Raw genomic sequence first — 23,441 nt, 5'->3', positions numbered from 1 at the left:
CACAGTAGCGAGGGGCGAGTCTGAACAGAGCGACCAGCAGCCCTGGCTGTCCACCAGGGAGTCCAGCTCATCTCCCAGCTTTTGCAAGAGCGAACACCGGGTTTAAACCTTGTATCTTCAGATACAACCTAGTGGATGACTTACTACTCTTATATTAGGAGGAATCTCCAAGAGCTATTATATTTGTTTGTTTGCCTTTTGTGACTATAATTTAAGCGGTTTTGTTTTGTAACACATACTGAGCATGCAATTGGCAGAGGCATGATTCTCTCTCAGCACCTACGCATTGGAATTCTCCCACACTGCAAAGTCAGGACGCTTGAAACATCTCTAGTAACACAGCCACCACAGATACAAACAGTACCGAGTATCACTGACCACAGTAAATGCACCGAGTTACAGATTTCTTAACAAAGAAGTCACTCCATCGATGAAAACAGATCCCTTTACTTGTAGCAGATAAATATGTAAGTGCCTCAGGGACCATGTATTTTTAGAAGTCTGAATAAGTGGTGGAGATGCAGTGGTAAAGGACTCCCCTGCCTGTCTGAAGGATGCCATGGGAGCTGTCACACTGCAGTACAAACACAGCCACTGAGTGGGCAGAATCGGCTCCCCCTCTCCACACGACAGCTACTTCTCCTTAAACCCAGAGCTCGCTCATGCCGCCCCACCTCTTCCAGAGACCATTCTGACCTGCCGAGCACTGAAACGATTCAGAACACTGTCTCTCACCGATTCAGCAGCAGGTCCTAGAGGGATATACTTACAGGGCGTATTCGGACAACTGCAGCGCGAACACGTCGAAGACGTCCTTGTTCTTCATCAGGTAAATGGAGCGGAGGTAGGAAACAAAGCACTGAAATCAAAAACCAACTTAATGTGAGTTACTGACCCCTCCCTTTTGTGACAGGACTGTGTAGCGTCTTTTCAGGAGACCCACAAAGTACTCAGACTGGATATTCATTACTTCAGTGTGACACTGTTTTGATGGCCTTGTTACAAACATGCTGTTCAATTTTCCTCTCTGTTATTTGCCAGGCTGCTTCACCTGCTCCCAGCTTCTATTTTGAGGCTTACGGTCTGTCAGCCAATACTGCACGAGAGCACGGGAGGCCTTTAAGTCTCAATAAAACATGACCGGGAATCTCAAGTGGGCCTGGGAGACTTTTTCGTTATGTACAGACACAAAAATGCTTTCGAAACCCCTTGTATTTTAAAAAGGCAGTGTCAGGTGAGACTGAGCGAGCTCTGGGTCACTGGCTTTACAGCATCCACAGCTCAGGGTAAAGACCGCAATGATCCCCCCCAGAAAATATACAGCAGCTGATCAAACTAAGGTGGGGGTCGGTTTTTTCCGAGGCAGGAAAACCCACAGTTTGGAAAAACAAAACCCCACAGCAGCTTATTTTAAGGCGTCTGCTGCAGAACAGGTCACAAGACTTTTAAGGAGGCCGATGTTTTTCAAGAAAGAAGGAATTCGGTGACCATCGAAAGCTCATACACGCAGAGATGTCTTGGCTGCTGGTTTATCGGGCTATACTGGACAGGCAGCCGGCTGTCCAAGCCGTACTCAGAAAGGACAGTCTGCAGCGTCGGTCAGGCCTGAGCTGTGACGGGGCTCCCCACTTAGTACTGACAGCCTGCAGCCGTGGGACGTGTCCATGTGGTGACACCTCAGGGCAATGAGCGCTTATCTTCACGCCATCGCCCAGTAGCAAACTCTGTGCCAGGGGTCTCAGAGACCATACGATAACCAAGTGAGTTCTGCTTCCACCTCTAAAAAATGATTTGGAAAAAGTCCTCAATTAACTATTACACTGCACCTAATTGTTTAGCCTCAAGGCAGAATTTGTTCAAACCGGAATTCGATTTGACTCTGCCCTAAATGAGAGAGAGAATTAATAGTGTTAATTAAGCATTGTAACGGCACACAGAGGGATCATTAGCTGAGAGATAATTGCCTGCGGTGAGTGTTAAGTGTCCTACAGCTAAAGTAAGAGCAGCCCATGAAAAGACGAGGTCAGCCTGTCTAGCAGGTGACACTCACTGGAACTGAATGAAAATACCACACCTACAAATATTAGCATTATTTTTACTCACTCAAACAGGAAATCTGCAAGCCTTGCCAGAAAAAGGAGTCCGGGTGGAAATACTTGGCACTAAGTCCTCTATCAAGGACTTTAAAAAAATAAAACCTCAGAAGACATTTTTATTGTTGAACAACTGCAGTGTAAAATCCAGCATAATAAGCTGTAGAAACCATTAAAGAATCCGTTTGACTATTTGGCTCGACTTCTGCAGAAATAAAGTTTGGCAATGCCTTAATTTAATTTCTTGTTGCTATTATTTAAAATAGAATTTTAAAGCCGCAATTAATATTATTCATGTTATGAACACAGGATGATTACAGAGGTTTAACAAACAGATTACGGAGGTGTTACTAAATTGCATACTTGTATGTACACACAGCTGGGTTACAGGACGTTTCTTACAGCCGCAGCAAAGATGACAAAACACTCAGCATGGAAAAAGAGCTGCACCTTTCACAGCCAAGAAAGATGTTTCCCTGGCGTACCCTTCTCAGGTGTGGATTTCTAGGCTTTAGAGGAGGGCCAGGGGAATTGCTTGCCAGTTTCGCTGGGCTAGACTGCCTGATCCAAGAGACAGAAAAGACAGCCGGTGCTTGGGGGGGCCTAGAGAGGCTCAGCTGCGCTCCAGAGGAGGCCGGGCGCTGGGGGAGAGCCGTCGCCCCCTGCAGCCCGGGCCGTGCACACGACGGTGAGCCCTGAGCGGTAAGAGGAGGTGGGGGGGACTACAGCCTCTGGAGAACGTTGGCTCCTCCGGCGGTAAGCGGCTCACCCTTTGCGCTCTTTCCTTCTGCTCCGTCTCCTGCGCCAGGAAAGCCTGCAGTTTCTGCTGCACGTTGATCAGCTTCTCCGGGTTAACCCTGGAACGGACAACCATGGCACCCTGTCAGGTCCACAGGCCTAACCCAGCTCGCACATGATAACACAAGCGGATCTGGATGAAGACAGACGATGAAGACAACCTTTGCCTTAAAACAATGAGAAGACTTTCTAAAAATAGTACAACAATCAAGAGACAAACTTTTTTTTAAAGCTGCCTTCTTTCCAGCTGGAATCTGAGGGAGTTCTGCAGTAAAAAAAAAAAAGTCAGTGAAGCACAATAGCAATGCCCCAGAAAATTGACATTTCGTATGCTATCAGGCCATTAACATTTGAATAAGTGGGACTTTTAAAACCCCTTTACAGAAATGTTGCTAACTTAATGAACATGCATGCCAAGGCACAGGAAATGCCTGCCTTCGACATCTTTTGTTCCTAAGGCAGAACTAATTATGGGTTTGTGCCAGTGTGGCACTGAGGAGACAGCCGCAGAAGCACGTCTCACCCAGGAGGGGTTCTCCGCTTTCTGCGGGCTGATCGGGACCGAGACTGAACTGGCAGAAAGGGCAGAGAGCAGTCCCAGGCCCAGCGACCGCCTGCAACACCGTTGTGCAACAACCCAGCCCATACAACCTGCTGGTAAAGTAAGGGCTAGACCTGAAGCACGACCAGCCGAGACGCCCGATGCAGAAAGACGGCAGACAACGTCTGCGAGGCCCTGGGGCTCTCCACAGACACCCTCCCCCCCTGTCTGAAACGCACGGGGAGTCCGCGGTGTGGGGGTGCCAGCGATCCGCAGAAGTCCACCACCCTCCGAGAGGCAGCGGGAGGGCCACGCCTGCACTGGTTTACTGCTGGGAGTCCGCTGTCTGGGGAGCGGAGCTGTGCTCCCGGGACCGAACCCAGCACAGGCAGGGAGGGGGGGGGGCACTCGCCTCCCCCTCGAGTCCCACTCCATCTGAACACACAGCTGGGACCCCAGCACCTCTGGCTCCACACACTACCTGCTTTCAGTATATGGTCTATATGCTATCCTAGCATTGACTATAGCAGGCGTTATAACACAAATGATCATTCGTCCTGATAGTATTTGATATACTGCATAGTTTTTTTTTTCAAACACAAAGTACATGCAGAATGTGAAGTCTCAAGATGTTTATACGGTTTTAACCCTCCGTTTAAGACGGTTAAATTTATCTTCCTAAGAGTTCCCACTCGAAGAGTTGACCTGGCACAGGATTTTTATTTTGTAATGATTTCTGCTTCTCTATATTCCTCTGGCACTCCGCCTACAAGCTGCTTTATCTGTTTTGTCGGGAAGCCAGATCTAAGGAGCGATCACCCTTCTGGGCACTGGCAGGGCAGGAGGAAGCCCACGAGGGAGGAAAGCGCGTTGCTGTGGATCACTGTGCAGAGATTAAGACGGGGAGATAGATGTGAAAGGTCAGCTAATTTTGCTGTCGGGATGCACCGGCATTTGAAGGCAGAGAGGTAATTTCTCTGACAAAACAAAGCCAGAGAAAGAAAAGGCCATTTCGAAACGAAGAGTTCAAGAGCTGAGTAATACAACATTTATTCTTGTGCTAAGAATGCACTGCAGAAATTGAGGCTTTGAAGGCTTGATGCTGTTGCCGTTCAAGCTACTTGTGCAATAACGTTTATCACAAATAACAGTGCCCAACACTAAAAGAACTAGGTCAGCATCATACGACTGCTATCCGCCGTGTTGTTAAGAACAAAAAGTCACCTTGTCAGCTTCAATAGAAACTGATCATCACCTTTTTCTACCATCCTTACAGAATCAGGAAGTCAGTCACCTTCGACATTTTAGTGCACTGCTAATACATTACTCAGGTGACAGACACCTAAACTGATCTCATCAAAGCCTGGTTTCCAGAAATCAAATCTGTCTGCAAATTTTCTTGAACGTACAGGTTTCAGCTACTACAAGAAGGTTATCTTTTTAAACCCTATTATTTGTGCTGAAAACAGTGGGCAGGTTGCACATGGCAATAGATAGATACGAGCAGAGCTAAAACAATAAAGGTATTAAAGCAATTCTCGGTGGTTCATTAGCAGCACACTAATTTACTCACATTTTTCACAACATTAGTTATGTGATGGTTCTCCCAGGATTTCCCCCGTCACACTTCTCTCTAAAGTCATTAACGGCCCCCAGGCTCTGCCCTAATCGAAGTAGTTTTCCCTAAATGTAAGCTTTCTAATGACATCACCAACATCAATTCAGGCCACATGAACTGAATGAGGCACACCCACAAGGCCTTAATAAAAGAAAAAAACTAATTAAGAAGAAACGTCAGCAAAAGTCAATGAAGTGGAGACTATGAATGGCTCCAGTTAAACAGGACCTGTCAACACTGGGTTAAATGAGTATCACAGGCTTGACGTTAAGAGAAACCTTAGTATTGGTTTTATTTTACACAGTTTTCTATTTTTTTTTATGAAACTGCTATACGAGACTGAAAGCAGACCCCAGACCAGGCAGTGATGGTCTTCAGAAAGACGATCGGATCATAAAATAATTTTACCTGCTAAAGAAGACAAAGCTGTGATATGAATTAAGAAAGGAGCTGCGACACTGAACTCAGGGAGCAAGAAAATATTTTGAGTAATATTTCCCCAAAACCCGATGATGCACCGACTCTGTACTTATTGAACTTCCCACAAAGGAACAGCAGAACTCGCGTGTGCCCTGGGCTCTCTTCAGTTACTGAACATGAGAGCACCACAACCTACAGCCCAGTATCATTTTTTTTTAATCAATTCACACTCTTAACCCGCTCCAGTCCTGGGGGGGGTGGGGGGTGGGTGGGGGGAGACCGCTCTTTGTTAAAGGCAAACTAACCCAATCGCAGCACCTCGATGACATCACAGCGGCGTGAAACTGACAGCTCCATGGCGCTGCAGCACGGGGCAAGGCAGGCTGGTCCCCAGGGAGGGCTGATGAAAGAGTCACGCACAAGAGTCGCAGCATAATCTAACTTGGCTAGGCACAGTCATCCATCACTAGACCCTGCATCTTCAGACCTAATAATCTGTGTGGAATCTGCTTACAAAGGGATCGGAGCACCAAGGCATGCACGTCTGCAAAGCACGGGCACACGTCCAATCACGTCACAGACCAGCAGTCCATCACCAGATCGCTCTCTTCCTGATGGGGGCCACAGCAAGCCAGTCTGGCCTGGAAGCAACGGGCACGAGGTGGCACTGAGCGCTCTCCCCCACTGGATGATAAGCTCGTCCACATTAGCATACTCCTGCATGCAAATTGGAAATGTAATTTGCTAGTCTGGAGAAAATGCTTGTACACATTAAAAATCCACCTCAGTCTTGCAGCACATTTTTGAGTCTAGTCACAGCTTCAGTCTAGTGTGCAGAGTGCAGACATCCTTGAATTGCAGTCTAGTCTGCTGATAAAGTGCTTCAGAGCCCAGAGGGTAGTCTGTGAGTTTTAATGGTATAACATGGGAAATGTGCTTTACCAGATATTTACAGTTTCCCTGTGCATATACAGCACACACAGGTCAAACAGCCATCTATCTTTAACTTGAGGACTGCAAAGCAGACTGAGCATGTAGACTGCAGTGTATCTGCAGCCCTGTGCACCGAAAGGCAAGCCTTTTAAATGCTTCCAGCCTCAGGAACTAAAGCCTTTTTCCAGCTGTGAATTTCAAAGACGCTTTCAAAGTTCAACTTCATTCCCACTGTTATTTAGTAAAGATATCACAAAGCACAGGGAAACTACTTCAAAGAATGATTGATGCATTATCTTAAACAAGGTAACTACAAGCAATTCATTTGTAATGAAGTCGGGAAGTTTAATTTTCACTGGTACTGGCCTGGGGCGGCACAGTGTCACAGCAGACTGCACTGCTGCCTTGGGGACCAGGGCTCCTGAGTTCGATTCCTGGGGTGCTGTCGGGGTGGGGCTTGTTGATTCCCGTGTGCTTGCGTGGGTCTCCCGCGCCCCATCCAGGGCGTACCCCACCTTGTGCTCACTACTTGCCAGAATAGGCTCCAGCTCCCCGCAGCCCTGAACTGGGAGAAGCAGTCAGAAAACAGGCGGATGGCGCCAGCAGTGACAAACAAGGCTGCTGGAGAGTCAGGACTTTCACAGGCCTCACGCAGCCTGACTGGTCCGCAACATGACTCTGAGCTGTGTCTTGAGTGACAAATCTAGCTTTGAAAAATGAAAAAGGGCCTCATTCACATTGTATGAGATCTAAATCTTGCCCGTAATAATATCGCTTTATTTCACATACCTACACCATTACTGGCTAGGTGTCTACTTGATGCATGTTTAATGCCAAGTAATCCATCACTTCTCTCAGCAACTACTTAATATTAAAGGGTATAATTTTGTGATGTGCATTCTGAAATTTACAGAAGCAGGTGGGGATTTGAAACTGTTTTGCACTGCAGATAATTTACTTTGTCTCTTTCAACTGAAAAAACCCTTTACAAAAAATGTCTCTACAAAGTGTTTTAGCATTCAAAGTCATTATTGGCAAAGTCCACAGTACACTATTTTTCAAATAAGAGAAAGCCATTCGTTTGGTAGTTAGGAGTTAAGTGACACACAGTAGGCTTCAGTTTGATTGGGTAGCGTGTCTTTGACATTATCAAAGTCTCTACAAGGAGATCTAATGCAAATATTCAAAATATCCTTAGTCTTCTCTGCTCAAGATAAAAGATATTAATTTCCTTTGGCCTATCAGAGGAGGACATTCCCTAAAGCCTGAGAATGTGCTGGCTTGCTTTTCTCTGGACTGCTTCCAGAATAACATCATCTTTGTAATGTGGTAACTCAAACTGTACATGAGAAATGCTTGTAACTTAGACAAAAATCCTGATAAATTCGTAGTTCTTTTTTCATATGAGTCTTTCCAAAAACCCTGCACTTAATGAATTCTATATTCCTTGAAACCTTTGCTTGAATACTCAGATCAACTTTACTATAACCAATATGAAGCACTTCTTTGTTTAGAAACCACACCATATACTAGTTTGCTATATAAAATCACTCCAACATTCTGGGAGCAGCAGTGAGTAATGAGTGGAGACTGCTGCGATGTGGAAGAAAAATAGTTCAGATCTAACATTTTATCCTCTGCAGTGTGTTTAAAGCTACATATTAGCAGCCCTGGGGACAGCGCGACTGTATCACTACAGTCTCTTACACTGCAGTGGAGAGGACGCTACGCCCATCAGGTCTTATCAAGATGAGACACTGTGCTCTGGGGTCACTCCGCAGCTGCAGTCTGCTTCTCTCCAGAGTGGGCCGTCCTGTCGGAGAACATCTGCCAATCCTGCTGGAGGTCTCCCAGAGGCACGTGACTCTTTAAAGGCAGATCCGGCATCCTGCAACACTTTGGCGCTGAAAAGTGAAAACCTTCGCAGACACGACACGGAGCTCTAGTCTTTTTTACTCCGGCTCCACTGCTTTCAGATACATTTTGTTTTTTTCCCTAAGACTTCCCAAGGGAAGTGTTTTGGGGTAACAGCATGGCATCCTCTGAAGAAATGAAAACCTTTAAGAAACACGGACAGGAGCCTCCTGCACAATCACTTCAGGTCTGTCTCCCTGTTCATCCAGCCATATGTGGCTGGACGCTGCCCCGCCCACTGAAGGAACTATTTCAGCCCTGCTCGGGCTGCACGGGGCTGGCTCTCGCATCTCACGGCGGAGATGGGCAGCCAGATCAAACCAGGCAGCACCCAGCCCCCCTCCCCCCTCAACATTTTAAAACGGATATGAACGGCATGACTTTCCTTCCATCCATCATCGGAAAGCCGCAGGCCCCAGCAGGGACTGTGGAAACCCGGAGCCTGTCCCTGCGCATGGCTGCTCCCCGCCTCTCTCCGGGTGGCCGAGCGCCATAAATCCACATTATTCGATTACGACAGGCTGCTCCGGGCACTTCCTTCTGCGTATATCAGGATACGCAAGTAAATCCGAATGGCAGACGGGGCCTGTCGGATAAGGAGCAGTGCCGAGACCCTCGGCTCAGCGGGTTTTAACTCCACCCCAGGTCTCTGAAGGGTGGCCAAGGAGGGACGAGGGGTCGGAACGCCAAAAAGGAACTAAACGTCAAAAGAAGACGGCACTTACTGGATCTGGTTAATGGGGACTTTTCGTTCCTGAAGCTGCTGTATCATTCCCGGCTCCTCTGAAGGCAAGAGGACCAGCAGGGCCTCCCCATCCTCCTTGTACCTGTCGGCGCAGCAAAAAGACATCTTTCAGCCTTTCGTGGGAAAGGACAGGGACAGGGCAAAGTCCTGAAGACAGGCTACAAGAAATGACCCCCCCACACACAGGCATCCCAACACCCATTTCCTTGCAAATGACAAAAAAAAAAAGTGTTGGGGGACTGAAGTCAATGAGTACACAACACATTTAAATTGAGACACTGCCTACAGCAGAGCAGAGAAACAAGAGTGCAAGGGGTGTTTGTTTTTTAAAAAGACAGCTGTATGACAAGCTAGGCAGGCTGAACGGCCTCCTCTCGTCTGCAACGTCCCTCATTAATTGTGACCGACAAACCCCCTGCATCATCCCAGCGGCTGCCGCAGTCGTGCCGCCGGTCCACTCTGCGGGCTCTCCGCGCGCTCCGGTCGCCGCGGCCACCGCCACAAGCGGCGGGCGGACTTTAAAGGCTGCACTGCGACTGGGAACTGGCGCCGCAGGGGGGGCGACTAGCAGGCCGGCTGGGGAATAACGCGCCACGGGAGACTGGAGTCAGGAGTGCCCCCTGCCGTCGCCGGAGCGCCTGGCTGCCTGGCGCCCAGCACAGAATAGCACACACACCGCTGCTCCGCCACACACGCACCCTCCCCCCACACAGGCGTGTGCCGCACACAGCTTCCCCGTCAACACTCGGAATCTCAACCACACAACATCTGGCAGGCCTGATCCGCAGGGGGCCCACGGCCATACGGCTAAAAACCCCAATTTCTCAGCAGTTAACCGTTGCCGAACAGCTCCTTGAAGAGTCCGTAAGCGGCATTTTCAAAGTAAATATGGTGAAAACAATGCCCACCTCGTTTCTGGCTGTTTACCCAGAACATACAGGTAGAGGAGCAGAGCAGGCAGCATTTCCTTTTCTTGTATTAGAGGTTTGGCTGCCACAGGACCATGTTTTAGTCCGAAAGAAATGGCACGCAAGCCTACACTGTACACCGAGATGGCACCTGCTGTTAGTCGACTCCCACAACACAAAGGAAACCGCATGTGGTCCACGAGTTAGCAGCCCTGACAGAATATTCCAGATCCCATCTAACACCAATAGGTAATAAATGCAATCAATAGTATTATTTATCATTTATATATAATTACATAAAATTATTATATTATAATGTATACCATGTCTTTCAAATTAACATTGAACACTGTTATACACGATGAAGGTCAAATGTCAGCAAACATCTGCAAAGAATCTATAAAAAGTTAAATTTAACGATATGCATATTGGGTACTGAGACCCCCAAAACAATACTTAGTGAAGCAATTACTGCCTTCAGCCTTTTGGAAAGACCTTGACCAGACTGCACACTGGTGGGATAGTCGTTTCTGCCCATTCCTCCTGACAACATTCTCTCAGTTCTGATTAGTTTGCTGGGGATCACTGATGGACTGCAATTTTCAAGACTGGCCACAAATTAACAAGTAGAGTTACATCCAGTCTTTGAACAGGCTGCTCAAGGACCTTAATTGTCTTGCTGAGGTCCTTGGGTAATTCGAGCAGCGTTCCTTGAGGACGCGCCTGTACTCTGCCCCAGCAGTCCGTGCTGATGAGAGGTCGTCACCAGTATGGTTTGCCAGTACGGACGGTGCTGACTGGGTGATGTGATGGGTTCCCACCAAAGGTCACACTTTGCATTGAGAGCAAAAACTCTTTTCTTGTCTGAACATGAAAAACCTCTGCTGCCAGCCTGCAGTAAATCTCGTGCAAGAGTTAAAGACAGGTTGGTAATGGCTGATGTCTTTCCACTCACTCATACTGGCCAGCTTTGTATCGGATATTGTCGATGAAGCAACAGTGGCTCAAATTTCAAGCACAGAATTTTGCAGATCTTTCAAAGTTACTGTCGGCTTCACAACAGCATCTAGAACCACTATACTGCTTGCTCCTCTTTCTTCGTTTTTAAAGGAGCCTGATCTAGATGGCATGACACAAACTCCACTTTTAAATGGGTGACTTCACCTTGCTCAAAGGAATAAGAAACCTTTTTCTGATCCATGCCTGCCTCCTACTTCACCCTGGCTCGTTTCGAAAGCTGCTTTCAGAGATGGCAATTTGTCTTCATGGGCAATTTGTTGCAGGAAGTGTTTGAATTGCGGCCTGAAACTCAATATCTTTCCAGGGGAACTGACAGAGACAGACGCATTTAATCTGAGTTAAAGTCAAGTTAACTGTTATTTGAGTCCCGTTAAACCGCTTTCATTACACCCATACACCATTACACTAATTTTGTGACCTTTCAAACTATTCATGCGGGCCTGAACAGATTGATGGTTTCTAGAGCAAAGGGACTGAATATTCACTCAAGCAATCTTCCATTTGCTTCCAAAATCTAATTTCCATGCTCTCTGCATTTTTTTAGCTTTATCAGTCTGGAGTGGATTGTGAAGATTCTAAATATAAACTCCTGTTTGAACGTGGGAAGACTGCAAGCTCACATGGCCAGAGAAGGTGGTACATTTGAAGGGGTGAATAACATCGCAAGGCGTGGTAAACTAGCTGTCACTTAAAAGTTACAGTGACTTCACAGCCATGTGGAAGGCACGCCCAGCCCACACCACACTTTTCACAGACTGAGAACACCTCTGCTGGAAAATTGAAAGTTTCACAGAAATACAAATGACTCGACCATTACTCAGTGGAATTTCAAGCGGGCAAAGGGGACTGAAACAAAGCAGGTGTGCCAGCCGACTACAGAACTGTGGCCCTTTGCAACAGCCCCACAGCCTCTCGCCTCCAGCGCCAACAGCGGCTTCTCCCTGCTCTCACGGCTGGCACTGGGAGGAACGACACGGCCCCCGAGCGCTGGCGTGAAATCACATGAACACATGCTGCTCAAGACGGCAGATTCCCGAGGTCAGAGCTGGACTCTGTGCACTTCTGTCACGTGCGGGCACGCAAAGCAAGACTTGGTTTGATCTGAGCAGGGGCCTGGGCCTGAGCCGGGCCTGGAGGAGAGCGCGGGATCCGGGTGTCTGCGTGTCGGGGCTGCACACCGCCACACTGCTGGGACAGAACAGCGCCGGGCGGACCGGAGAGCACAGAGCGCCACGAGTCTATCAGACGGAGGTCAATCTCGGAACAGGAGAACCACAGGACCCTGCCCCAGGGGGCCAGGATTTCAGGCTCTTTTCACTCCCCAGGTCTGGTTTATGTCTCCACATGACAGCTTTAAAATAATGGATCTTCTTTTCCCGCCACCATCTTTTGATCCGTAATAACTGAGCAGTCCGACCCCCAGATAGATTCAAGTATTTCAGGGTAGACAGACAAAGCCAAATTAGTACAGAAGAGATGAAACCAAAATGCTATTCAGCAAAAGATACACAGCTGGTGGTGCAGTCAGCAATAGATACCACATGCACACTGTCACTCCAAATAAAGAAAACAAGTCTTTATTATTGGCACAAAGCATGTATTTTAGATGTCAGAAGAACTTTATGCTTTTTAGAGTTTTTTACAGTTATAAAAACACTGCTGTAACCCTCCAGATGTTAGAAGGCAGTTAAGGTACAACACATTTCAAGCTTGAATACGTGGGTTTCTCTTTATCCCTGACAAGTGTGCAGGTCTGGCAGTGCTGTGCATATTAGCGGAACAAACGTCGGCTTTGTCCATCAAACAAGCGAGGACTCAGTGAATCCCAAAATACTTCTGCTGTACATTCGCACCTGCGCCCGACTAAAGACCGTTGCTTTACTGATAATGAAGCACTGAACTACAGCTCTGATCTCAAGATAGGTATTTCACATTCTCTGAGCGAATCTTGTTTATCACATACAGAAGAGGAACAAAGCAGCTTTGTAAGGAAATATTACTGAAACTCTGTATTAATAACCACTGGAGGATATGGAGGACCCATGCAACAGCTATTAGACTTCAGAGGAGTTCAGAATACTTTTGCGTCAATAATGTAGCCAGCCAGTAAAAGACACTAGCGATGAGCACATGCTGAGCCTTGAGAGAAAATGCAATGGAAGTTGGCGAGAACACTGCCCCCGCTGTGTCGGTCAACAGCTTCAGATCGATGCCATCTTTGTGGTTTTGACAAGTCCATTAGCACCCACAGGAAGGGCCTCACACACTACACCACAGTGTCACTTCAATTATTTCACCAAAGAACGCAGACAAATCCAATCGAGAGAGGCTGGTGGCCTCCTAAAAGCTCATACAAGGCTATTTGGTTTCTAGGCTCCAGTTTCCAGAACCCGGCCTGTGTCTTCAGGACTCAGAAAATATACAGAACTGTTCTAGAGAAGGCAACACAGAGACAAAGGCCAGACCAGCAGACAAGGAAGGGTCTTTGGCTTCCAAAGCACTCACGCTTTACAGTCTAGAGGATACCAACAAGCTGCTGTCGCATCACCCAGCTGGGGCTATACTGGTGGTGGTGGAGGGGATCCCCCTTACCTGTAAAGCGCTTTGAGTGGAGTGTCCAGAAAAGCACTATACAAGTGTAAGGACTTATTGTTATTAAGCATCCAAACAAAATAAGAGTCATTACAAACATAGTAAGTCCATATGACAAAATCGGTCATTCAGCTTATTTGGCTTTTAGCAACCAGACAATCCGAAGATCTTGCCCAGCTGGTTCACTGAAAGCAGGGGTATTGGTTTCAACAACATGGCCGATTACCTCGTTCCAGACTCCCACAACCATCCAGGTGAACAAGCACCTCCTCCTCTCGGCTTAAATGCTCTTCCATATACAGTAGCTTCGCCTTGTGTCTCCTGGTTCGTGTTTCGTGGTTGACTGTGAAGAAGTCCGCTGGGTGGAGTTGCCTACTCAGAGCCGAACCGAATCAAGGCCCTTCACAGCCACCCCCGTCCAACGTCAAAAATATTCCATTTTTCAGTGCGGGGCATCCCTCTGAGCCCAGGCATGTGTCAGGCTGCTCTGCGCTGGACTGATTCCAGAGCAGCAGGACTTCTCGCATTTGACATCAGTTTTCAGGGACGCAGCTGAACTGTCAGGTGTTTTCTCATGCTGCACAGGTTACCCAAGACGGGTTCCATAGTCTTCATCGGCTCCTCACTGGCGGCTGACCACCGAATGCATTGTTTATCCGATTTCTAAAACTGCCTCTCGTAAACGTAAATCTTGATCTATGACTCAGCCGCCATTGCCGTAGATTTAGACTAGACTTCTCCATTAAGAATTCAAAGATGGCTCAGGTTTTGGTGATGGAAAACTGCATTGCTGTTAGTTTGGACGCTGAAAGCATTGTGCTAGCAATATGACTCTCACACATGGAAATGCATAAACGGTGGCGTAACAAACTAGTCTAAGCAGCTAGAGAACCCAAGAACGCTTAACTGAAGAGCAGAAAGAGCCTGACACACGGCGCAAAGTAGCTCATTCTCTCTCTGTACAGGAGTCACGTTTCTTATGTTCCAAAAGCACAAACATATACCTCTACACAATGGGGGGGGGGTCTGACTATTAGAATGGAGAATGGCACCTCACTGACTACCGGGGTCTGTACACGCTCATGTGTATTCAGATGCATTTTCAGACTCTCGCCATCAAGGAGAGGACAACTGCTGCTCAGCTCGGAATACAAACAGCCAACCTGGGGCCTGCAGGCAGCAGTTACCAGACCCACTCCAGGATGGAGTGGACACTCAGGAAGGCTCATACAAAAACGCAGCCTCACTCACAGCCCTGTTTCTTCAGCCCTCCTCCTTTCTCTACCCTCAAAGATCCTTTAACAGCTACGAAACTGCAGTGCTGCCTTAGATCTGTGAAGCTGTCGTATACATCCAATTAATTAATGCCACTTGAACACAATGTGTCTGCAGCAAACCGGGATGTGGAAAGCTCAAAGAGCTTTCTAATTTCCCTTCAGTGCCGGGATTATTAAGATCTGTGGAAGGAGAAAAGCAGATTCAGGCTCTATTCCAAAACGTAAGGCTTAAGAAAATGCAGGTAGATAAAATAACTCATTAAGAAGAGACTTCAGTCCCTGCACAGAAAAGATTTATGAAACCTGAAGAAAAGAAATTACTAATTGCCTTTAAAATATTTCTAGAATAGAAAGTGCGCTCCGGAGTTGGGAAGGAAGTAGCACGTTAATTATCTCGGCCCCTGTGAGAGGCTGAGTGTGTAGGGGAAAGGGATCACAAATGAAACTATACACACACAGACCATGTGTTAACAGCCTAGTGCGGGTACTCCAGGGTCAGAGCCCTAGAGGCTGTGGTTTACATTTCACAACAGCCCAGCCACTAAACTCCTAGACTAAAAAGCCCAGAACCAGAACTGTGATTCCACGCAGAGATCCAGGGGAGAACGCCGGCCCACCGCCCTTCACAACAGAGTGAAGACAGAGACCCAGGAAGGACGTCTCTACTTCGGGTAGCCACACCTTGTGCATGCATGGGGAAATAAGTGCTCTCCCACAGACTAGAAGAAAACTGGAAGTGAACTTCCGATGAGCTCGTTTGACAGTCCAGTCCACAAACCACTCTCACAAGCAGAGCCGGGCAGTGGCAGGTCCAGCCGCCAGTGGCAGGTTCAACACATCCACGCGTGCGAACAGTGGATCATCACAGAAGAAGAGCATTTCAGAACAAACGAAGGCCGTTCAGGCTAGCGAGCTCATTGTTACTGGCCGATTCACCCTCTTGAGAGAAGCCAGGGTATCAGCACCTGCTGTGTTCTACCCTCCCACAACCATCAGGGGGCGGTGTGGTTGCTCTGTGGCTGTGGCACACTGTTGATGCCCTTGAGGATCTTAGGCTTTCTCTATTCTATCAATGTACTCTACTCTGTCAGTGTAGGACATTCTTTTACACCCAGATATATATGCATGCATGTCTAGTTGCTGTTCTCTGGACTGATCCCCTGATGTAGGCTGACATCTATATTGCAACATTTTGACCTAAACTCTAAATGAGGTCCATTGTACAACTTTAACATAACATCCCTTGATTTAAAATCTACAATTTTCAATGTAAAATGTAGAAGATGAGCTTTCAGCAGTTTCAAAAGAGCAGGCACATACTACACCACAATCTGTTATTTCATCGATTGAGACTGGAGACCAACCCACCACAAAGCGTCTGTTCATTTTGTGTGAACTACTGTGCAATGAAAAGCTGTTCGTAATTTGCCAGTCTCAGCAAGACACCACTATCCCATTTCAATGTAATGATCTCAAAAGAATCATGGAGTTAATCTGGGGACCAAATCCACAATTCTCCACACAAAATCAAAATCAAACCCAGGATGGGTTTCACCCCAACATTTATCTCGGTATAAATGAAGTGCATTTTTATTCCCCAGACTCACAGCAGTGAAAAATGACACAACTGTCCTCGGCCCTGACAATTCAATCGCGTGCAAGCTGGCACACTAAATGAGGGTCAGTCCGACACCGAAGCACCTCCCTTCATGAATTTCTTTAATGAAAATAACCAGGTCAAGGGCATTCCAGCAGCCAACCCCACCAGCAGGCCGCCACACACTTCCATTTGAACTATCAATGAATAATGCAAAAGGCAAACCTGAATGTTCATTACTTAACACAGCCATGAGAACAGAAGCACCTACATGTTCCATGTGGTGTCAAAGAGCGAGTTCATCGCAATCCCCATTATTTGCAATCCATCACTCCATCAATCAATCCCGGTTAGAGCATGTACACATTCGGTATATTTTAATTGTAAAACACTGTAGGAGGACCACATTATTCATGAAGGAACCTCACAGTATTTCATCGCCTCAAGGTCAACGCACAGCCCCGGGAAAGCCTGACATCATGCCACCGCTGCTCAGTCCTGGTACAGGACCCGACGCTGGGGCGATGAGAGCCGGGGAGAGCGAGGGCACCTCCACAGCACACCTGCTCAACCTCTGGACAGCTTGAGGAACTTCATCCCAGCTACCCTGTGCTGGAGGCATGTCGGGGACTGTGCATCTTCCAAAGGAAAAAAAAGCTAACCAAAGAATTTCATTACAGCATTACCCACATCAGGAGGACCTCTTCAAAAGCTTTTAGAGCCAATCAATCTAAATTTGTTTTAAAAGCGAGATTCTAAATCAGTAAATGTCCCCCAGACAGTGTCATTAACTGTCTTCATCAGTTTGAAAATGCCCTTGGTATCCGTTTTGCAGACCAGAGGAAGAGGAGAATTTGGCTGAACTCTGTCCCCACCTAGTGGTGGTGTCTGGTGCCCGACACTGTGGGCAAAGCTCAGTTTCCCAATTTTTCTTTCAGAGGGAGAACAGGGAGGGGATCGCTCCTTCACACCCACACAGGCTCAAAAGAAGACAATGTGATAATAAAAGGATCGTTCTTAGGACCTGCCTTCATGATACTCGATCACAGAAAATCGGTATATCCCACCTTTAGCCTTCCAGCGATATAATCCTACTTTTCACTTTCTCAGGGAGAAGACTTCCATTGTTGCTTGAACCAGAGCAGCAGTGGGGCAGCCACTGGTTTCTGTCCTCATTCAGTCTGCAGTCCTCGAGGGACAACGCAATGCAAAGCAACACACAATAACAATCACTCCCCCACTTGTCCTCATTAACAAAGACCACTAAGAGATCATCAGGCAGGCAGTACCTGGCCGTTCTGCCCACTCGGTGGATGTAGGTGTTGGCATCCTCCGGACAGTCGAACTGCAGCACCCAGTTGACGGCAGGGAAATCTGTGGAGCAAGAGGACCTTTCAGAACGTGCCTTCAAGAGCAAACGGTCCCTGAGACACAGTTTCAACGGTCCCTGTGCGTGTACTGGCAGCGCCCCTCAGCCCACCTGACACACCGCGTGGTGCCGAGCCAGCACAGCAGGGCAACATGAAACAGAGACGAGGGGGTAAATACGATGTTCTAGAACAACTCTGGAGTAAAATTCATTCTTCACCCACTTTATGAGACAACACAACAGAAACATAGTGTTTATAGGAGGGTAACACGACAGAGGACGTACAGAAGACACCCTGGGCAGACAGAAAGTAAATTCTGGAGTGTGAAAAGGGAAGGCAAGCATCACTGGTAAGGACATGCTATACACGCAGACCTGCGAAGTACACGGACATCAAAGGGCAGGCATAAGCCTTTCTAAATCAACACCAGAACTATTTCAACCTGCCTGCAGCTTCAAAACTCAAGAGCAGAAGGAACAGGCGTGTGGAGCTCGGGAGGGGAATGAAGCAGAGCTGCGGCCGCGTGGCTTCGGAGGCGGCCGGGACTCACCGAGGCCTCGCGCGGCGATGTCCGTGGCGAAGAGGACAGCGGACCTCTTGCGGATGAAGTCGTTGTAAACCTCCATCCTCTTCATCTGCTGCTGCTTGCCGTGCAGGGCCAGCACCGGGATCCCCGGGCGCAGCCGGCAGAACACCCGGAACAGGTACTGCACCTGGGACACAAGCGCAGGGCTGAGCGCCGGGGGAGGAAACTGCAGTGCTCAAGATTTAAACACACAAGGCCACCGCCGACAGAGACAACGGCTTGTCAGTCAGAGCACAGCACAGCCGAGTTTAAAATGCATGAAGAAAAGCTCACAGTTCCAACCCCTGGAATCTGATGCCAGCTTTTCACATCTAAAGTTTGGCTTCTTTGATTTCTCCAAAGACCACCACCGTTTCACTTGATTTCCCCAGACCAAATTGTTTTAGACAAATACCAAGTCAAACAGGAGCAGGAGTGTTTTTGATTTCCTTTCCCCAAAGGCAATAATGACCCCCACCTCCTTGCAGCAGGCAAAAAAGACGATGATCTTCTTGCTCAGGTGGCTCTTCAGGAAGGAGAAGAGCATGTTGACTTTCTGGTGCAGCTCACAGACGACGTAATTCTGCTCCAGTGTCGCGGGAGTGCTGTGAATGAAGACGCACATATAAATGACCTTCCCTTTTACAACATTGCTACCTGGGTAATAGCATATACTTTGTCTAGATGTTTGAGGATTATAAACATTAATTTAGAAGTTTAACTTCATGGTCACAGCTTGAGTTGTGAGTGGCTTAAGGGACAACACAAATTGCACGGTACACGGCACAGCGAGGGTTAATTTTAGTTATTATTCAGGGTAATGCCTGCCTTCCAGACTTGGGCATCTCAGAAAGGACAAGTGGCAGGGGTGAGGAAGTGAGCCGCTCTACAGAGCAAATAAAACACCAGCAGAAAGAAACTATCTTAAGACTCAAACCAGACACTCCTGCTTCCTGTGGTAACTGAAGATCAGGCTATTGATAAAACTCAAGTATGAACAGAATTTATGATGAACTGGCTGGGGTATGGTAGAACATGATTGGTCAAGTTGTGCCTACTTCAGTCAATCTCCAATTGTTTTCTTAATCCTGTTGTTGGACATTCTTGTGCTACAGCTACAGAAAGGCCGGAGCTCTTGTTACAAGACTGTGAATTGTTGCACATGCTGTACTTTGCTCTAGAGAGACAAAGGTGTTTGTTAAACGGCTGCTCTGCACACAAACGCTCAGAGATTTTAAAAACCTGGATATTCTTAAATTTTGTGAACAGAACGGATGTCCTCCTCCTTCTTCACTGAAAACTGAGTGTTTCTGATCTAAAAAAAACGTAATTCCTAGGAAATGTTCTGAACTGTAAACAGGAGCAATGCAGCAATGACAGGGAGTGAAGAACAATCACTTCAAAAACCAGGAGAAGGGGGTTTTCCAATCAATCCCCAATAAGCACATATCCTGCACAGCCCAGGAAAGAGCAGCTGAAGGAGGAAGCAGGGAATCCAAATGGTATTACTGTGAAAAACCCCGGCATCCATAATCACCTGTCAAACGCTGTCGTCAAGCCAGTCAAGCATACTCCCAGCACATCTTAACACCAGCTGCAAAGGCAGCAACTGCTTCAAACATGTGGCAGAGACCCATGCTGAAACACTCAGGACCCCTACAGCTGCGAAGCAGGCAGCACCTTTACCGACAACATCCTACTCCAAGGGGGCTTGAGCCCGTCTACGATCCAACAGGCAGGAGATTCAGACAGAGCCGAGGCCTGTCAGACCTGCAGCTGTACCAGAGGCACAGCTTCTCAAGAGCACAGGCTCTGGCCGGATTATGGAAGTGCTGCTCAAACTGCCAAATTCTGAATACCAAGTAGCACCGAGGGTCCCTTCAGCGTCCTGGGCCTCTGCGTGCTGCTCGGAAAAACAGAGGGAACCAATTAACTGCGAAGCTGGGTTCTGCTCACAGCGCCAGGCCTTCCTGTGCACCACCAGAGGCGTGGAAAACCAGCAAGAGGCCCCAGGCCTCAGGTAGCACTGCACAGGGGGCCCTCTAGTCTGTTCGCCAGGCGGGACCGCACAATAGACTGATGGCTCACGGTGCAACAGGGACCCCACAACTTGCGGGGAACCTGTGAGCTCGAGGCGCCCAGGTGTCACCCAGTCACTGATGCAGTCTTAACTGAAAACAGGCACTGTGGGACGTGCAGTGAAAGTAACCAGCAGACAGAGCACATCTCCATACACGGCTGCAGGTTCAAATCCAGGGGGGGGGGAGCACAGCTCTTGCTGTGTAACGTGCTTCACTCAGATAGTTCCAGTAAAATGTCCAGCACAATAAACATAAGTCACATTGATGAACCAACCAACCATAACCTAGAAAAGCGAGGAAATACAATTTGTGACTTGCTCAGGGAATGCAAGATAACAAGAGAGAAGAGGAGAAAATTCTTGAAACATTCTGGAAGGCTGGAGTGGAATTTTACATTTGTCATGGTAAGCACGTTTTTCTATTTGTATTTCACATATCTGTTTATTTATTAGATTATTTACCTATTTTCATCTTAGAACAGGAGAAAAGAAGCTCATTTCTGGTGTAAATTAAGATTCCTCAGCTCCAAAGCCCAGATGTGCACCATGTCAAATTATCTTTGAAGCATGATGAGCTGTATATTAATAACTTGGCTCCACTGCCCTGAAGGCTCAGTGCACAAAGCACTAGGGTCCAAAGCAGTGATCTTAATATAGGAACATGAGATATCTTAGAACTGTGCACTGAAAAAAACACTAACTTAAAAGATCTGAAGCTAAAAAAGTTAATTAGCTGAAATGGACATTTGTTGAGTGCGACAAGTTTCAAATTAAAAGTCTCCAGAAGAAAAAAAAACATTCTGACTCATATAATGAGCACTGTTAACCTTTATGACCTCCAACTTAACCACAAATTTACCAAAAACACAAATTGCATTAAACTTTAAAAGACTACGATTTCCATTATAACAAAGCAGTGGCTCCCACCTTAATTTCAGTTTTTATTTAAGACATGCCTATAAATTTGCTTTCATCTTTTAAAAATTCAAATGGCATTGTAATTGGCATCAACCCTTTACCAGCTGCTGGGTTTCAGACCTGTTGTCATTCATGTGTGTTGCCTGAAATAGAACCTTTTGGGCTTCTGCAGAAGACAAAACCTGTGGGCGTGTCCAACAGTGTAACCCCCGCTGTGGGTGTGCCCAGGACAGAGTCCCTCCTACCTGAACTGCCCATTCATCATAAATTGTACAACTAATAAGAACTCTTTAGTCAGAAGTAACAGCCAGCAGATTTCTGTTGTGTTCAGTTCCATGTGCTTAAGGATCCTTAAAAGTGGGTATTTCTGACACACAGGAAGGGCAAAAAACCAAGCTCTCAACTTGTAGTCTCAACAAAGCAAGCAATTTTGTCATCAATCAGCGCTGAAGATACAGATCCCCACTGGAAGGAAAACCAGCAGAGCCAGTGTTCCTCCCGGACCAAGACTGGGGACCCACCGCTCTAGATACACTCACAGGACAAAGTATTTAAACACCTCTCCATTCCAGAAGCATGAAAATGATCTGCTTCACCTTACTGGACCAGAACAAGGAATCCCCCGACAATCCTCTGCACAGGCAGCACATCATAGTGGCTGCGTCTCTGGACTCCTAACTGGAGGGTTGTGGGTTCAAGTCCCTCCTACTGAGGCTGCTGTTGTACCTGGATCAAGGTACTTTACCCCAGTTGCTCCAGTCCACACTGGGAACAGGCACCGAGATAGACTGCTGTGCAGAAGGGCAGTGCACTTGGTTCACTTAACGCCAGGAGGAGCTCAGATGCAGGGATCTGTTACCTGGCCAGTGAGCATCCGATCGGTTCAAGCCCAGAAAGTCTACATGCTGGGGACCCCCGCTTGGAGTGCCTACCTGAATTTGGCCTTCTCGTGCACCCACACGTACTGTGGGTCTCTGAGGCTGAGCCGGGCCAGGTCTTTCACAGACTTGGTCTGCGTGGCAGAGAAGAGCAGGGTCTGCCGGGTCTGAGGGAGGTTCTCCACGATGGCATTCAACGTGTCGGCAAATCCCATGTCCAGGATCCGATCGGCTTCATCCAAAACTGCAGGGAGGGAAGATAAGACGGCTCACAAAGGGATTTTCCCCCATCAACAGCGTCCCGATGGCTAAATCCGAAGGCGACTCGCCCCGGAGAAGCGGAGCCGGATGAAAAGGTGCCCGTATGTGACTGAGGACGGTGAAGGAGATGTGGGAGGAAGAAGAGGGGGGCTAGGAGGCGAGGCAGCAGACAGGGCTGAAAGACCCAGCTGAGAGGCTGATTACTGTCCCCAGCAGAAGGGGAGAAACAGGAACACAAAGCCGTCTGCCAGTTGCGAAACCAGCAACTGCCAGGCAGAGAGAAGCGGGGTACCCAGGATCTGCAGGCTGGAAGCGTGGAAGGCTGTGGTTTCGTCCATGTGCTGCAGCAGGCGCCCTGGGGTGCAGACGATAATGTTGGTGCGATGGATCCTCTCGGACTCGTGCTTCAGGTCCTGGAGAACATCGAATCGACAGCAGGAGCACAATCAAGAACAGCGCCACCCAGGCCTCACATCTGCACACAACCCGTTTCTATTTGCAACCCCAGTAATTCATCTCTTCCACTGTGAAGCTGTGCTGGTCTAATATCAATGTAGGGCAACCAACTAGTAACAGTACAGCACAGCTTCTAAAGCCCTCTGGAGAGAGCTTGATTCTTTCCCTTCTCATTTGGGGAAAGGGGCATCTCTGATACGTCTTAAAAGTCTTTGGATTACTTTACTCTAATCACCTGCCTCCAGTTACATGTAAAACATAGACGTAGAGCATTTAAATACTGTTCTAAGCACAAAAAACAAAACAAATACACAAAATCCCAAAACTGCCCACCCCCCGGGATTTAAGCATAAATAAACCAGAACTCGTTCTGCATATCAACAACGTATTGACAAAACTTCCACTGCAGAGCGAACTGACTGATTTCATCTCGTCAAGGGCTCTAGGAGACGCAGGC

The 23,441-nt window shown here is 47.6% G+C and overlaps 1 protein-coding gene across 2 annotated transcripts in view; it reads right to left on the bottom strand.

Moving 5' to 3' along the window:
- ddx10 (DEAD (Asp-Glu-Ala-Asp) box polypeptide 10) overlaps nt 1-23,441 on the bottom strand; it is a 105,634-nt gene that overhangs the window by 79,184 nt on the left and 3,009 nt on the right. For both annotated transcript variants that reach the window (XM_088638452.1, XM_088638453.1), the window contains exons 5-12: nt 22,821-22,941; nt 22,322-22,511; nt 18,870-18,996; nt 18,377-18,539; nt 17,746-17,830; nt 9,043-9,144; nt 2,863-2,950; nt 771-859 (exon numbers count right to left, since the gene is read on the bottom strand). In XM_088638452.1, coding sequence (XP_088494578.1) covers nt 771-859; nt 2,863-2,950; nt 9,043-9,144; nt 17,746-17,830; nt 18,377-18,539; nt 18,870-18,996; nt 22,322-22,511; nt 22,821-22,941 — 965 coding nt within the window. The remainder of the gene's footprint in view (nt 1-770; nt 860-2,862; nt 2,951-9,042; nt 9,145-17,745; nt 17,831-18,376; nt 18,540-18,869; nt 18,997-22,321; nt 22,512-22,820; nt 22,942-23,441) is intronic.

This window comes from Lepisosteus platostomus, chromosome 7 (assembly GCF_059453375.1).
Source record: "Lepisosteus platostomus isolate fLepPlt1 chromosome 7, fLepPlt1.hap1, whole genome shotgun sequence".
Classification (NCBI taxonomy): domain Eukaryota; kingdom Metazoa; phylum Chordata; class Actinopteri; order Semionotiformes; family Lepisosteidae; genus Lepisosteus; species Lepisosteus platostomus.
This window is presented reverse-complemented; position numbering and strand designations above follow the sequence as displayed.